This window comes from Sorex fumeus, unplaced genomic scaffold (genome assembly GCF_029834395.1).
Source record: "Sorex fumeus unplaced genomic scaffold, SorFum_2.1 ptg000018l, whole genome shotgun sequence".
NCBI classification, from domain to species: Eukaryota; Metazoa; Chordata; class Mammalia; order Eulipotyphla; family Soricidae; genus Sorex; species Sorex fumeus.
Window position 1 is genome coordinate 11,784,668 of NW_026606075.1, and position 18,059 is coordinate 11,802,726.

The 18,059-nt window shown below is 38.4% G+C and overlaps 1 protein-coding gene across 2 annotated transcripts in view; it reads right to left on the bottom strand.

The window, feature by feature from the left end:
• Positions 1-1,554: 1,554 nt before the first annotated feature.
• Positions 1,555-18,059, bottom strand: part of POLR3G (RNA polymerase III subunit G) — a 42,312-nt gene continuing 25,807 nt past the window's right edge. Inside the window, exons 5-7 of one of the 2 annotated variants that reach the window (XM_056112433.1) lie at positions 16,833-16,912; positions 3,977-4,123; positions 1,555-1,698 (exon numbers count right to left, since the gene is read on the bottom strand). In XM_056112433.1, coding sequence (XP_055968408.1) covers positions 1,612-1,698; positions 3,977-4,123; positions 16,833-16,912 — 314 coding nt within the window. In that variant the 3' untranslated portion in view covers positions 1,555-1,611. Of the gene's footprint in view, positions 1,699-3,976; positions 4,124-16,832; positions 16,916-18,059 lie in introns of both variants that reach the window. The other variant, XM_056112432.1, reaches the window with a different exon arrangement.

The window sequence follows — 18,059 nt, forward strand, 5'->3', positions numbered from 1 at the left end:
TTGCTTCTGAAGATTTTTCCCTACTCTTAAGTACAACAGATTGCTACTCTAAGTAGACTTGCTTTTATTCATGTTTTCTATTTAGAATCTTTAAAAAATGGACAAACTCGTACATGCTAAACTCCTTCAAAGAAGGTAATTCACATGATCAACAAAACACAGAATGATGGTCCTTACAACCATTGTGAATTATCTGAGGAAGTAAAATTGAAAGGGATGTTTTTCCTGAGAATGCTGTGTTAAATGGCACAAGACAAATTTTTCTCCAGTTTTCCTCATTAAAATATAAAATGAGAATCAGATTAAGAAATGTTTTAAGAAAAATGTGTTTGTTTCTCAAAACTTAACTTTCCAACCTCTTAACTTTTTAGAGGTTAAACATCCAATTTGAGAAGTGACCGTTTAACACTTCGAGAATAACGACATATGGTAAATTTTGGTTGCTGGTTAAGCATTTTCTTACAGAAAATTGTTGGCAAGTGTTTACAACTTAAGGCACAGAAAACAAACCTCAATTTCAAGGCTAACTTTAGTACTAAAGGTAGAAAAAAAATAGAGCTCTCATTCTCAAATGATAGCATGATAAATGATACCTTCCCAAAGGAAAAGTACTAGTAATTTTTTGTAATATAATAAAATAATTTATGAGCTATACAACAATGAATCTTTGGCATTTGTGAGTCTTTAGGGGCTGAGGATTTTCCAGTATTTTCCTCAAAACAGAAACAGGCAGGGAATTGAGCTTTCAATTAAAAGATTAATCTTAATTTCAAAATGACCTGAGTTTTATTCTGCAATATCTAAGAAATCATTCGAGTCCCATGAAATTTAAGAGGCCATTCTAGCAGCTCAGATTTTACACACATGCATTCTTCAGTGAGACTTACATGCCTAGAACTTAAAATCTACACTTTAGTACTAAAGTACAAAGTATGATAACTCAGTCAAGCTTTTCATAAACCAAAGTTGTTACAAAGTTACCAAAACTATTACAGAGGGATGATATTCATATAATGTATGAATGTTCTGTTCCAAGTTCAAGTATTCCTGATACTCATCTAGGTGAAGCCTGTTGGTTAAGATATAAGGCATGAAATTTATATAGCTCAGATTGGCTGTTCCTGTGTTTTCAATCACAAAACTTCTAATCTCAAATACATTTGCGATCTCTGGTAGGCTTATATGTAGTCATAATGTATTAATACAGGATATACCATGTAAACAAAAAAATAATTATTTCAAGTTTCTTTGTTTTTAAAGTGCTTCATGTGCAGTATTGTCAACTTTTGGATGACAGAAATCCAGTATTACTAGTAATAGTTCTACAAAAGATCAGCAGGTAAACAAGTTTCTCAATTATTAACACATAGATTAAAAGATGCAAACACTGTAGGCAAAAACAGCACAAAAAAAACTTGAATCCACATGAGGGATGACAGAGATGTTAAGAATACTTAGAATGTAAATTCAAAGTGGTTGCAAATGTTACGGTAACAAACACTTGGTGAACAATAAGAACAACAAAAAAAACACTCATTCCTTGTCAACATAAACAAGTATGCAAAGGCTTCAAAGCTGTATTACAAAAATAATTCCTGAGCATTTTCATAGCTAGTAGGTTGCTTCATCCATGTTATCATCACTGTCCACACCAAAGTCATCTCCATCTTCAAAGTATGAATTAATGTAGTCATTTTCCTAAGATAAAATACAGTGGCTCAGTTAACATTAAAATAAAAGAGCATTAAGAGCATTATTAAAGACTATATCGTAAGCAATTCATTTAAGTAATAAACACTAAATTCAGAGGAATAATAAATTCTATCAGATTTCAACACATCTCTTGCTCTTTCATCTGCTTACATGCACACAGACACATGGTTGCCTTTTTCTCATATTCACCTGTGCTGATTTCTTCCTCAATAGCACTAACTGACTCAGATACCAACGAGTCATGAAAATATGAAGTTCAATAGGTAGGCGGGAGGGGAAAAGGGAGAAATAGTGGAATTGATGGAACTTGACTTTGAGCATGTGCTGGGAGGACACAGGCCAAGGGTGATGGCAAGAAAGCAGTTGATAGGTAAGCAAGGGTCCAGCCTTCTCAGGAAAGAAAACTACGATAGGGAACCACAAGAAAAGAAAGAGAAGGTCAGAAGGCCTGGCAGTCTCAATCACAATTGAGTGCCGTGAGAATGAAAAAAGTGATAAAAAATAAAAAATAAAAAAATCTGCAAAGAAAGCTCAAAACAAATGTGACATGTTTAATTTTGAAATTTTAGGGCTAAAATGTATCTTAGGGCCACGATACATTTGTACACAGGTGTTCAGAGACAGGCATTAAGGTTCATGCCTTACATGCCACTGACACCAGTTCAATCTTTCCAGCACCGTCTGTCCCCAAGCATTGCCAGGTAGAGCCCTGGAGGGGACCTGGCTGGAGGGAATTTCCCTGCCCCGCAGGCTCCAGGCTCCGAACAGTGCTGCACCCAAGGGCCTTCGGACTGAACCACCTGCCTCATTGGCCGAGGATTGCTCGGAGAGCCTCCGGTGTTCTCAGCACTGCTGGCAAGGCAAGCAAATTTTATGGGGCTGTGTGTGTGTGTGTGTGTGTGTGTGTGTGTGTGTGTGTGAATATTTCAATCTGGAAGAATAAATAATAGGTGAAAGAGAAAAACACTGAAAAAAAAAAAAGACATACCCTACGACTTTAAAAAACATAGGGGGCTCAGGAATGGCTCAGTGGCAAAAGTGCCTGCCTTGCAAAAAGTGTCTTGGGTTTGTCCCTGGTGCTGCCCACACGAGCCGCACAAGGTCTTGGCAGCTCAGCTGCTTGGGACCCCTGTTATGAGTTATGTGTGAGCTATGGGAGGCTGCAGCCAGGCGTATGTGAGCACTGCAACTGAAAATCCAGGCAAGCTGGTTAAGCACCCAAAACTAGCAGCACAGTCACAACTGATCCCTAAAAATACACAACAAAACCAGGCAGCAACAACAAAGCAGCAAATCATAGCAGCTCAGTGATGGCTCAAAAATAGGTCAATGGAGCAGAGCCATCACACATATAAATAGATGTTGGAATTAAAGAGCTTATAAAGAAAGGGCTCCAAATCGATGAGGAAGGCAAATCATTCAATAAATGAGGTTAGTGGCTGGTATTCACCTGGAACCAGCTTAGATAAAAATGAATCCATACCTCTCACTGTACACCAACAGAAATTTCAAAAGAATCCAAATGTACAAAATTAAGGCCGAGTATAAATAAAAGCATAGAACAGATATTTTATAGTTGGAGAAGTTTCAGATGAAGATCAAAATGTGGTGTGAGAAGCTGAAAGGGAAGGACGAGAGGTCACTGGGCAGAAGACCCTCAGTGTAGGCACCTGCATGAGATGGTACAAAGTCCAACACAGGCTGGGACCAACAAGGTCACCTTGATCAAAAATAGATTGTTTGACTTCAACTTATTCTGAAACGCACCATGCTTATAAAAGTTGAAAATCTCAAATTGAAAACACTGAGTTTGAACTAACAGACACCCAAGGCACAACTGAATATATTCTCTAATTATCTCCACTTGCACTTTGCAGTTGTACTGTGTTCTATCAATGGCTTTAATTTGTTATAATTATCACTTCAATAATATGGAAATTTTTTCAGTACCAAGGAACTGAGCCAGTGATAACAGTTGGTTCCCCAAAACAGGTATATTTTGTACATTTGTGGGGGGGGTCACACCTGGCAATGCTCAGGGGTTACTCTTGGCTCTGCACTCAGGAATTATTCTTGGCAGTGCTCGGGGACCATATGGGATGCCAGGGATTGAGCCTGCGTTGGCCGCTTGCAAAACAAATGCTCTACCCTCTGTACTGTTGCTTTGGTCCCTCTTTTTGATTTTAATTACCATATATCTGGTTTTTTATTATATAATCCTTAAACTTAGAAGCTTGCCAAGTCTGCCAAAATAGGCCATTACCTCTTCTTGCTCTTCTTCATCATAATCCTCTTGTTCTGCTGCATCATCTTCCTCCTCTTCCTCGCCTTCTTTATTTTTTTCTTTACTTCCTTCTTTTTCTTCACTTTCCTCATCAGATTTCTCACCATCACCTCTCTTTTCCAACTCCTGATAAAAATGAACTTCATTAATTTTTTTAGGTGCAATATTTATAAGGAAAGAAATACTGGAAACCATTCAACTTGAAGCTCTCTGCTCAGCCATGAGAGAAGACAGTTACCAGCCACCTTATTCTAATACCCCCTTATAGCCACTCCCAGGGAATCAACTGACTCAAGAAAGGGAAAACTCACTGTTCTGTCCTTACTCATGGGCTTTTTTTCCTTTTTCTTTTTGGGTCACACCCGGCGATGCAGAGGGGTTACTCCTGGCTCATGCACTCAGGAATTAACCCTGGTGGTATTCGGGGGACTGGGAAGCTGGGAATTGAACCGGGTTGGCTGCATGCAAGGCAAACACTCTACCCACTGTTCGATCGCTCCAGCCCCAACTCCTGACTTTTGATTTCATTACTTTACAATATTAAGACTTCGTAGTTGGAGTTAATGATGAAATACTAGCTTTAATACACAATGCTTCATTAAAAATTATTAGTTTAGAAAGATAATAAAAATTAAAACAGAAATCAATGATACGGTAATTAAAAAATAATACCAAGGGTAATTAAAACAAGGAGCTCTTTTTTAAAACAGAAAAAACAAGACTGACAAACACTTAGCCAAAGACACACATACACAAAGAGAGAAACCGAAAAAAAAAAAAAAAGAGGATCAGAAATGAATGGGGAGAAATTAAAACATGTACCTCAGCAATACAAAAGACAGTAAGAGGTTACTCTGGACAACTCTATGCCACCAAGCTTGAGAACCTGATAGAAATGGATGAATTCTTAGAAACATAGTCTGTCATGATTAAATCAAGAGAAAGCAGAAAACTTGATCAGATCAACCATGAGTAAGGACACTGAAACATTAATAAAAAATCTTTCCAAGAGACCTGGTCTAGATGGGCTCACTAGTTAGTTCTACCAATTCTTCAAAGAATACTTATGTGACCTTTCTGCTCGAGCTCTTCCAAAATATCAAAGAAACAACTCTTCCTTACAGCTCCTATGAAGCAAACATTTTCCTGATACCAAAAGCAGGCAGAGATCTTACTAAAAAAAGAAAGGTAGAGACTAATATCCCTGATGAACATCAATACAAAGATCCTCAACAAAATCTTTGCAAATTGACTACAATGATGTACCAAAAGCATCAGATAACAGGCTAGAGCAATAAAACAGCAGGTTAAGGTGCTTGCCTTTCATGTTGTCAACCCAGGTTCCATCCCTGACACCCCATATGGTCCTCTGAGCCCACTATGAGTGATCCCTGAGTGCAGAGCCAGGAGTAAGCCAGGAATACTTCCTGGTATGTCCCCAACTTCCAGAAGAAAGAATCATACAGTGCAATAAAATAAATTGTATCCCATGGATGCAAGGATAGTTCAGTATCCACAAATTAACTATGCGATACACAATGTTAACAAAAAGAATGATAAACCATAATAATCATATGGTTATTCTAACTGATGCAGAGGAGGCTTGTGACAAGATTCACTATTCACTCAGAATAAACAAAACACCTCAAAATAATTAAGACAGAAGGAGAAACATAACTCAAGATAGTAACAATGACCTACAACAAACTCACAGCCAAGACTTGATGGTGAAAAACTGAAAGCTTTCCCACTGAGATCAGACATGAGGCAAAGATGTACACTTTCTTTATTTTTATTTGATATAGATTTGGAAGTCCTTGCTGTGGAGATCAGACAAGTAAATGAAATCAAAGAGATCCAAATTGGAAAGGAAGAAGTTAAACTATCACCTTTCGTAGATAACATGACAATATATATATATAGAGGGTGGGAGATATGGAATATCTGGCCCGATTGCTGGCACTACATATACATCTTCAAGCACAGAGACTGGAGTAAGCCCTGTGCATTGTGTCAGAAGTGATACCTGAGCACAGAGCTAGGAATAAGCCCTCAACACTGTCGGCTATGGCCCAGAAAGCAACAGAAAGAAATTGTCTTAGAAAACCCTAAACATTCAAGGGACAGAGGCGATAGTACAGTGGGTAGGGTACTTTCCTTGCATGTGACAAACTCCTATGTGATCCCCTGAACCTTGTCAGGACTGATCCCTGAGTGTATAACCAGGAGTAAGCCCTGAGCACTGCTGGGTGTAACCCAAAAACCAAACCAAAATCAAAACAAAAAACCCAAGAAAACTGTAAAGATCCTAGAAACAATAAACCGATACAAAAAGGTAGCAGACCACAAAATCAACACACAAAATCTATGGCGGTTTATGCAAATTATGAGCTAAAGGACAAATTTTAAAAATCAACCCCTTTCAAAATAGTGCCCAAAATATCAAGTATATAGGAATAATCTTAACAAAGGAGGTGAGGGATTTCTACAGAGAAACTCTAAGGCACTATTGGGAGAAACAGAAGAGAAGATTGGAAATGAAACAATGCTTAATTTTATGATTTCTATCCTATAAAAACTGAGTTCCTTTCGTATATGGATAATTTTCATATTATTATGCTTTCCTTCTAACACAATGAAAAAAGAGTATATAGGGGCTCTAGTGACAGAATGGTGGGTAGTGCTCTTGCCTTGAAATGACCCAGTTTGATCCTGGGCACCCCAGATGGTCTTTTGAGCTCTACCAGGAGTGACCACCGAGCAAAGAGACAGGAGTAAGTTCTGATACCACCAGGTGTGACTCAAAAACAAATGAAAAAAAAATAAAAAGAATATAATGGCAACTTTTCAAAATGACTAAACTTTAGCAAATGAGTCGAATCATATTTGACTCAAGTCAAAAAAAAGAAAAGTTCTCAAGTCAACTTATCTCTGTTCTCCCTCCTCAATTACTTCTATTGTCAGGCTTCTTAATGTATCTGCTAGGTTAAAAAGAAAGAAAACTAAGAGTAGAAACAGAGACAGATGCAGAATTAGAAGATTCCACTTATCTGCACTCTTAGGAAAAAAAACCTGAGCCTGAAGCCCTAGCACCCACAAAAATGAAAGCCCTGGAACCCGAACCTGCAGCATTTTCCCACTGGAACCCATTCCCATTGCCAGGCAATGCCCCATTATCATGCCCCTCTAAAATCTCACCCTAAAATGCAAGTGCATCCACATAAAGAAGTTACTTCACATTTTTCCTGTATTAGAGGTTCAAGCGAACACAGGCCTCACATTCCATCAGCTCTTCATAACTCACTAAAACCATAAAAAACATCCTAACTGTAGATTCCTAACCACACAGCAACACACAAGAAACAGCTCCAAACTGCAAAGGTCAAAATGGTAATGCAACGCAGAAACCCACCAGGCTGAGTGAGTGACACTGCTAGCCCAGATGACACAACCAGGAATAATGAGTGATATAACCTCTCTAATAAGGAATTTAGAATAGGAATGTTAATGATACATAGGGAGCTCAAAAAAACAATGGAACATACGGTCAATAAAATACAAAGGATATGAGAGCAGAAATGAGGAAAATGAAAAACAAAAATAGAAGCAGAAATGACAGGCATCAAAAATCTGATAGGTGAAATGAAAATCTCAACTGGAAGGCCTCAATAACAAAGTAACAGCTGCTGAGGACAGAATCAATGAGCTCCAAGATGAGGTGCAGAGAATCTACAAGCAGCAGAAAATGGAAAAGAGTCTCAAAATAAATCTACTTTGAGACAACAGATCACAAGAGAATATAGAGATGAATTCAAGTGGAACAATATAAGAATTATTGGAGTTCCAGAGGGGCAGGAAGAAAAACCCTGATGATGAAGCAACTGTCAAAGCCATCATTGCTGAGATGTTCCCAGAGGTGAAGTTTGTACGCTCAGATTCAGGAGGCTCAAAGGGTACCAGCTAAAAGAAATTCAAATAAAAATACTCCAAGACACATTCTAATCAGAATGATGAAAGCCACAGATAGAGAAAGAATACTGAAAGCAGCATGATCAAAGAAGGAAGTTACTTATAAAGGAGCACCCTTAAGATGTACAGCAGACTTATCAGATGAAAGCTCCAGGCCGGAAGACAGTGATAGGATATAGTAAAACAAAACAAAACAAAAAAAAAAAAAACCCAAAAAAAACTCAATGAAATAAATGCCTTGCTTGAATACTTTACCCAGCAGACTCTCTCATTCAGATCTGAAAGAAAAATACACAACTTCACAGATAAACAACAATTCACGAACTTCATAGACTCAAAAACATGGTTACAAGAAGAACTAAACAGGTTACTTTAAGACAAATTCCACAATAAGACCAAACTCCTACAGAAATATGGCATAAACCCTGTAACGATAATCTCTCTCAATATCAGCAGGTTGCATGCACCAATTAAGAGACAGAGTGGCAGAATGAATTAGAAAATAGAATCCAACAAATCATCAACATAATCATAAACCATAAGCTAGTGGGATTTGTGCCAGGGATGCAGGGATGGTTTAACATTCACAAGTCAAACAACATAATACATCATATCAATAAAATAAAAGATAAAGAAATCATATCAATAGATGCATAGAAAACATTTTACAAGATCTAGCACTCATTTATGATTTAAAAAAAAACCCTCAACAAAATGGGTGTCGAAAGAACTTTCCTCAATATAGTCAAATCCATCTACCACAAGCCCACAGCAAGCATTATCCTCAATGGGGAAAAGCTGAAAGCCTTCCCTCTAAGATCAGGCACAGACAAGGTTTCCCACTCTTGCCACTCCTATTCAATATAGTACTGGAAGTATTTGCCATAGCAGTTGGGCAAGGTAAAGATATCAAGGGCATCCAGATAAGAAAAAGAAGTCAAGCTTTTACAATTTGCAGATGGCAGGATATTTTACTTAGAAAATCCTAAAGACTCCACCAAGAAGCTCCTAGAAACAACATATTTTTATGGTAACGTGGTAGGTTACAAAATCAATACCCAAAAGTCCATGGCTTTCCAATATACAAACAATCAAAGAGAGGAAAGAGATATTAAAAAAAAAAATTCCATTCACAATGTGCCTCAGAAAATCAAGCACCTCGGAATCAGCTTTACTAAAGAGGTGAAGGATCTATACAAAGGAAACTACAAAATACTACTTCAAGAAATAAGAGAAGACATGAGGAAATGGAGGCACATCCCCTGCTCATGGATCAGTACAATTAATATTATCAATATGGCTATACTCCCCAAAGCATTATACAGATTCAATCCTGTCCTCATAAGGATACCCATGACATTCTCAAAGAAATAGATCAAGCACTCCTGAAATTCATATGGAACAATAACCCCCGATGAGTTGCTAAAGAAATTCTTGGGACAAAGAAGCTGGCAGCCCAACTTCAAACTTCAAGTACAAAATGGTAGTAATCAAAACAGCATGGTATTGGAATAAAGACAGACCTGCAAATCAATCGAAAAGAGCTGAATATCCTGAACAAACTCTCAAATATATAATCACCTAATATTTGATAAAGCAGCAAGAAATATGAAGTGGAACAAGAAAAGCCTCTTCAACAGGTGGTGCTGGGAAAGTTGGACAGCTATATGCAAACAAACAAACAAAAACCAAAAAACCAACCAACCAAACTGACTCTTTCTAATACAAGGCAAAAAAGTCAGATCAAAATGGATTCAACCTCAGACCAGAATCCATAAGGCACATTGAAGAAAAGTTCGGTAAAAGCATCTTCAAAGATGAAACACCACTGACCAAGCTACAAAATTTTAAAAATGGCACTACATTAAACTAAGAAGCTTCTGCACCTCAAAAGAAAGGGTCATTAAGATACAGAGACAATCAACAGAATGGGAAAGATTATTTACCCAATTCCATCTGATAAGGGGTTAATACCAAGGATATAAAAGGTACTAGCAGAACTTTATAAGAAAATAAAGATCCAACCCCATCAAAAAATGGGGACGAGAAATGAACGGAAATTTCCTCAAAGAAGAAATACAAATGACCAAAAGGCACATGAAAAAAAAAATGTTCCACATCACTTATTATCAGGGAGATGCAAATCAAAGCCACAATGAGATATCATCTCATGCCACAGAGACTGGCACACATCAGAAAGAACAAGAACAACCAGTGCTGGTGCAGATGAGGGGGGAAAAAGGCACTCTCATTCATTGTTGGTGGGAATGCTGAAGAAGCTAGCAGGCATCACCTTCCCCTTCTGGTCTAGCCTTTTGGGAAAAAATAAGGGAATTTCTCAAAACACTAGAAATTGAGCTTCCATATGACCCCAGCAATACCACTACTGGGAACCCTGGTGGCCCAAAAACACAATGCAAAAAAAGCCATCTACACTTCTGTATTTAAAGCAGCACCACTCACAATTGCCAGAATAAGGAAACAACCCAAACAACCCAGTGCCTGAGAACAGATGACTGGATAAAGAAACTATGGTACATTTTCACAATGGAATACTACATAGCTATCAGGAAAAATGAAGTCATAAAATTTGCGTATGAAAGGGTGGACATGAAGAGTATCATGCTGAGTGAAATGAATCAAAAGGAGAAAGACAGACATAGAATGATGGCACCATTTGTGGGATATAAGAAAACACAGCACGGCAGGTAGGGTGTTTGCCTTGTATGCAGCTGACAATGGCCAACCTGAGTTCGATTCCTCTGCCCCTCTCAGAGAGCCCGGAAAGCTACTGAGAGTATCTCCCCCGCACAGCCAAGCCTGGCAAGCTACCCATGACGTATTCGATATGCCAAACACAGTAACAAGTCTCACAATGTTATTGGGCCCGCTCGAGCAAATTGATGAACAACGGGGGGGGGGGGGGGGGGGGGCACAGTGACAGTGACAGTGACAAGAAAACAGTATGCAATGAAAATCCAAGGAGAGTAGAAGGACAGACATAGAATGATAGTACTCATTTGTGGGATATAAGAAAACATAGTATGAGACTAAACCCCAAGGAAAGTAGAAACAAGGGCCGGAAGGACTGTTCTCTGGTTGGAAGCCTGCCACGAGTGGTGAAGAGGAGGGCAGTTAGGATAGAGAAGGGATGACTATGACAATGTCAGCTGGAAATCTGCACTCAAGAACCGAGTGCTGAAAGTAGGTAAAGGGATCAACATGATAACCTTTCAGTATATGTATTGCAAACCGTAATACCCAAAAGGGGAGAGAGAGGGATACAGAGAGAAAGAGAGAGAGAGAGAGAGAGAGGAAAAGTGTCTTCCATAGAGGCAGGCTAGGGGTGGGAATGACAGGAGGGAAACTGGGGACACTGGGGGTGGAAAATGAACACTAGTGAAGGGATGGGTGTTGGAACATTGCATGGCTGAAACCCAATCTGAACAACTTTGTAACTCAGGGTGATGCAATTAGAAAAAAAAAAACTATTACTTCTCATAACACATAAATTTTCATTCACATCTTTATATTTCTATTATGATCACCAAAAACTTTTCATTTGAAAAGGTGCCCTGTTTGCATTACTACCACTCTTCACTAAGCTGTTCTGGGCTTACGCCGCACAAGAGACAGAATTTTCCAAGTCTTCTAGGAGGTAGGTACAGCAATATTTTCTCTTATTAATCCTCATAAAGCAATAGATCACTTTAGCTAAGATGTAATTACTCCTACACAGTAATCAGAAAACCAATTCATAAATCTGCAAATACTGCCTCCTATTCTGAGATATTTGCTTTGTAGATTACATATGAAAACATATTTTCCCTTTGACTATAATTTAGCTATTCCTTTATTGATACTGAAATATTTGTTTCTAAAATTCCTGTGATTACATTCAAATTTGGATTTAAGGAACTTAAAGGTAATAGAGAAGACTATATCAGACTGACTTAATTTCAAAACAAAATTCAAACCCCACTTTTCCTGTCTGCTCACTCCACTCAAGCAGAATGAAAAAGACCAACAACAGACATGATTTTTCTTCAACTAATCCATGAGTTATTGCTTCAGTGTCATGTGTATAATTTTTCCAAGTGACAATCCATTTGAAAAGTAAGGTAAGTGATATGGTATTTATACATCTTTTGCCATGTCTGTAAATACACACATATATTTATTCTATTTAAACACAATTACTATGTGAAATATTTTGTTTTTATATTATAAAGCCATGGTAAAGAGCTCTACAATTCATTTCTGTGCAATGAGAGGGGATTTGCAGTGCCTCATTTATTTAACTTTATGCAAGGGATACACTATATTTGAAAATCCATGCTAGGGCTGGAGACATAGTACAGCGGGTAGTGTTTATCTTGCATGCAGCTGACTTGGGCTAAATCTCTGGTCTTCCATATGTCCCCTGAGCACCACCATGAGTAATTCCTGAGTGAAGAGCCAGTTGTAACCACTGAGCATCACAGAGTGCGACTCCGCAAAAAATTAAAAATGAAAACTCATGCTATTTTTACTGCTAACAAAAGAATTAGCTAAACAAGTAAAGTAAAGTAAAATTTTTTAAATATAGAATTCAGAGGCTGGAGTGATAGCACAGCAGGTAGAGCATTTGCCTTGCATGTGGCCAACCCGGGTTCAGTCTCCGGCATCCCATATGGTTCCCCAGCACCGCCAGGAGTGATTCCTGAGTGCAGAGTCAGGAGTTACCACTGTGCATCGCTGGGTGCGACCCAAAAAGCAAAATATATATATATATATATATATATACATATATATATATTTCAAGGTTTTTTTTTTTTTTTTTTTTTTGCTGTTTGGGTCGCACCCAGCAAAGCTCAGCACTCAGGAATCACTCCTGGCGGTGCTTGGGGGACCATATGGGATGCCAGGGACTGAACCCGGGTCGGCCGCGTGCAAGGCAAATGCCCTACCTGCTGTGCTATCGCACCGGTCCTAAAATTCAGTTTTATACTAGAAATTACTCTATTTCCACTGCTACTTCAACCATCTCTAAATAAATTATCTTATTTTTATTTCTACCACGTAAATTTAAATCAAACCCATAAAAGTATTTAAACAGGTTAACAATAAAGTTCTATTGTTATGCCCAACGTATCTCCAAATAAATAATCTCAATTTTCTTTCTACCACATAAATTCAAATCAAATCCATAAAAATATTTAAATAGGTTAACAATAAAGTTCCATGTTATATCAAGGCATTGCCAAATAAATAAACTCAATTTTATTTCTATCACATGAATCTAGATTAAACTCATAAAAATATTTAAATAGGTTAACAAAAAATAAAGAAGAACTTATTGTTGACAAATATTTAAATAGGTCAGTAACAGATTCATGCAATTAAACATTGATCTCAGAGACACACACATTTGGCTCATTCCTTCATTTTACACTGATCTATTAACTTCGGTTCTTCCATTTGGCAGTTTCCTTTTTCTTTGCAATGAGATGTAACTCATTTACTCCTACTATTTTGCAAATTTATTTTTAAAATAATATAAATATTCTATCACTATCTAATTTCTTTGCTTTTTTGTTCTACTTGCAGCAATGCTCAAGACTAACTTCTGGCTCTGTACTGATGAATCACTCCTGCAGATAATCACTCAAAAACCCATATGCAGTGCCCGGGATGGAACCAGGGTCAGCCATATGCAAGCTAAGTACCTCCACTCCATACCATCTCTTTGTTCCATTTTATCTTCTTTCAGACAAAGCACTTACCACCATGTGCAACTGTTTAACCAAGTTTAAGCCTCCTTGTTTATTTGTCTTTCTCTCCATTAGTATACAAGTCCCAAAAAAGAGGACTTTTAGCTTGTTTTCCTCATTGTTAAATACCCAGTTCCACTGAGCAGTACCTAAGACATATTAGGTACTCCACTTTAAAGAGGTATACATTTACATAATTACTATGCATTATTCATTAATGTGCTATTTTACATTGTGTTTCTACGGTTAGAAAATTGTAGCATCTCATTGCAGGTTTGTTGTATTATAGACATTCTGTTTTGATATTGTTTATATATTTTGTTTTGTTTCGTTTTGGGTCACACCTGGCTGTGCTCAGGGTTTACTCCTGGCTCTGTGCTCAGGGATTCAGGAATCACTCCTAGAGGTGCTCAAAGGATCATATGGGGTGCTGGGGATCGAACTCAGATCACTTGTATGAAGGCAAGCACCCTGTCCTGTGCACTATCACTCAGACCCTGTTTATAACTTTTGTACCCACACTCATAAAATGAACCTACAATTTTCTTTCATGATGTTGCTTTTGTTAGCTTTATGTAACCAAATCTTCCTCAAAAAAGACATTTTATTTTTATTTTATTTTATTTGCTTTTTTTGGGTCACACCCAGAAATGCACAGGAGTTATTCCTGGCTCTGCACTCAGGAATTACCCCTGGCGGCGCTCAGGGGACCATATGGGATGCTGGGAATCGAACTCAGGTCAGCCGCGTGCAAGGCAAACGCCCTACCCGCTGTGCTATTGCTCCAGCCCCTAAAGACACTTTAAAAAGTTAATATTTGCAAAGGAAAGGGTCTTCTGGTTTAAATACATGACCATCACATAAAGAAACTCATAAACTTGTCATGCAGAAATAGGCTCAGATACTAGTTACTGCCATCTGGTCATTCACATAGTAAGAGATCTGACTGATAATGACTTCTGCTGCAGGAATTTTAAAAAGTTGAGTTGCATGAAAGTTAATTTCGCTCTATTAAAACTACTAACTTAATGGAATTTCTAGACCTAAAGTCAAATAATGATGCATACTGAAATTTTTAAATGTCTGTGCTGCAAGAAAGAGGTAGTGAAATGGAGGGAATAAGGAAACAATTCATTTCAGAGAAACAAAAGCAAACAAACAAGATTCAGATCAATTTTCCTACTCACATGCCATCTTCGCAACTTCTTTCCATAAAACTTTAAGAACATTGAGAATCTGCATCTATCAATAAAAATTTGACTAGTCCTGGAGCTGGAGCAGTAACACAGTGGGTAGGGCGTTTGCCTTGCACGCAGCCAACCCAGGTTCGACTCCCAGCATCCCATATGGTCCCCAGAACACGGCTAGGGGTAATTCCTGAGTGCAGAGCCAGGAGTAACCCCTGTGCATCGCCAGGCGTGACCCAAACGCCAAAAAAAGAAAAAAATTGACTAGTCCTGTATTTCATCCTTCACTGCACCTGAATCAAACCTGATAGTGATTGCTACTTCTTCAACAATTCTATGGCTTTACTTTCAAATACGGTATCTACAGCCCATGTACTAGTCAAAAACTAAAGTAAAAATAATATGTTTCTGCTAGCAATGAGCTGAGCCAACTTGGTCAGCCAAGTAATCAAGTCTTGGCTTCCTCATCTATAAGAAAGTGGGGGAAATGCTGTATAGTTTCCATGGAAAGAAAGCAACATGTCAATATTTATCTATTTAATACAATACCTGACAAACAAATCCACTTCCTATGAATGGGAAATGATGCACTTAACATGAGTCACTGCAGTACTGTTTATAATAGCAATACTCAACATGAAACATAATGTCTATCAGTAGGGTCCTAGTTTAAAAAATTATGGCTTGTTTTGATTGTGAAGCCCCCCCCCCCAAAATAAGAATGAGGCAACTATTTAACAAAGTAACATGAAAAAGCCTCCAAAGTATTTTAAGCAATAAGATGAAAATGCAAGAGTGTAAAAGCTGGGGTGGTTTTTTTTTTTAACCTAAAAAACCAAAAAAAAAAATCTGTATTTGCTATGATAAAATATTTCTGAATGGCTACGAAACTATTTACATTGAGTACCCAAAAGGAGAACAATATACAGAAAGGAATGGGAGGGGACCTTTGCAATGTACTTACCTTCTGAATGCTATAACTTTCTATTTCTGATTTTAAAAAAATGTCACTGTCACTGTCACTGTCCTCCCGTTGTTCATCAATTTGCTTGAGCAGGCCCAGTAACGTCTCCATTGGAGACTTTGTTGTTACTGTGTTTGGCATATCGAATACGTCACGGGGAGCTTGCCAGGCTCTGCCGTGCGGGCGAGATATTCTCGGTAGCTTGCCAGCTCTCCGAGAGGGGCGGAGGAATCGAACTCGGGTCAGTCATGTTGGCTACGTGCAAGGCAAACGCCCTACCACTGTGCTATCGCTCCAGCCCATTCAAGGCCCCATATTTAATAGCCAGCACCAAAAAAATGTAGAACTAAAAATTCAAAAGGTGTAATTTTTCCTTAAATATAATCTACTGTTAAAAGAGAGGGGAAAATTATATTAACAAAGTACAGAGCACTGCACTATAGCACTGTCCTCCCTTTGTTCATCGATTTGCTCGTGTGGGCACCAGTAACATCTCCATTGTGAGACTTGTTACTGTTTTTGGCATATCGAATACGCCACAGGGAGCTTGCCAGGCTCTGCTGTGCGGGCGGGATACTCTCGGTAGCTTGCTGGCCTTTCCGAGAGGGACGGAGGAATCGAACCTGGGTCGACCACGTGCAAGGCAAACACGCCCTACCTGCTGTGCTATCGCTCCAGCCCAACAAAGTACATATAACACCAATGAAATCACAAGTTTTTTTTAAAAAAAAAATTCCAGGTTAGAGGAAATAGGAACGGAGTGGAAAGGAAGCAGCTGACAGAAGGTGAGGCGAGTTGAAATGAGTGATAACGGAAGGACATAGCCTCCATGCCTTTTCCCAGTTATCCTGCATGACAGGCCTGGTTCTGCCAAATTTACGTTATTGAAAAACATGAGAAGGCAAAAGTTTGTCAAAGGAACAGGACTTATGACAGTTTTTACAGCAAGAAGAAAATCTTACCTCAATTTTCTTCAGTACATCTGCATTATTAGTGAGTGAAGTGTCCTTGCCTGGACCTTTTGCCTTTTGGGGTCGGGGACCTGCTGAATTAAGATCACTGTCAACATATGTTCATATCAGAGCAACTCTATATTACTTTAACTCTCAAATGCTATCCAGCATAGTGGGATGCTGTCAAATATCCAGGAATTTGCAGAATAAATTTTGTTTAAAGAATAAATTAGCACACTTCTCCAATTTTCTATGATGAGAAGTAAACGATAATCACACAATAGCATCTTTTCTAAGACTGCATCCAAACATATTTGTTAGCCAATATTAAAATTTTGAACTGGATAATAATGTCATTAAGTCTAAGTCACTAAAGGGTTAGCTCTTGAAGAGTATGAGAGGTCCTCTGAGGGTTTTCAGAAACCTATCATCTTTATTGGCTTACTGTTCACTGATCAGCGTGCTTTTTTTAAATGAGGGCAAGTGTACCAGGCTTGACAAAAAACATTTGTAGGATAATTGGGTACTTGCTAGTGGTCAGATATGGGCAAAAGGCTACATTCACTATAACACAGAACCAGTTTTGGAACTAAGATCAGTATTGGTTCAACAGAAGGCACCCACCATGTGAATCTGAAAAATCAAAGCAAGCAAATGAAACAAAGTGTTATAACAACTTTGATATATTTTTAATTCATAGCACAATTGTTTCAGGTTTATTCTGAAACTTCAGGGAACAGAGAATTCTTTTTTTGTTTTTACCCTACACTTTATTTTTTTTTTTAATATTTATTTATTTGCCTTTTGGGTCAAACCCAGCAATGCTTACGGGTCACTCCTGGCTCTGCACTCAGGAATTACTCCTGGCGGTGCTTGGGGGACCATATGGGATGCCAGGGATTGAACCCGGGTCGGCCGCGTGCAAGGCAAACGCCCTACCCGCTGTGCTATCACTCCGGCCCCATTACCCTACACTTTATATAAACACTGTGGTTTATATGAAATCTGTAAAATTATCAAAGTTGTTAAGAAAATAGCTCTAAAACATTACAGCTACAAGGTTAAGACACAAAAGTGAACCACTTATTCCTATCTACCAAACCTTAATAGTGGAATTTGAAATCAAACAAATAATACCACCTAGGGGAATGGAAAAAACTCAGTGCCGAACACCCACCTCGAAGCATGAGCCTTGAGTCCAGTTCCAGCCCCACTAACACAACATGCCAAGCTGGA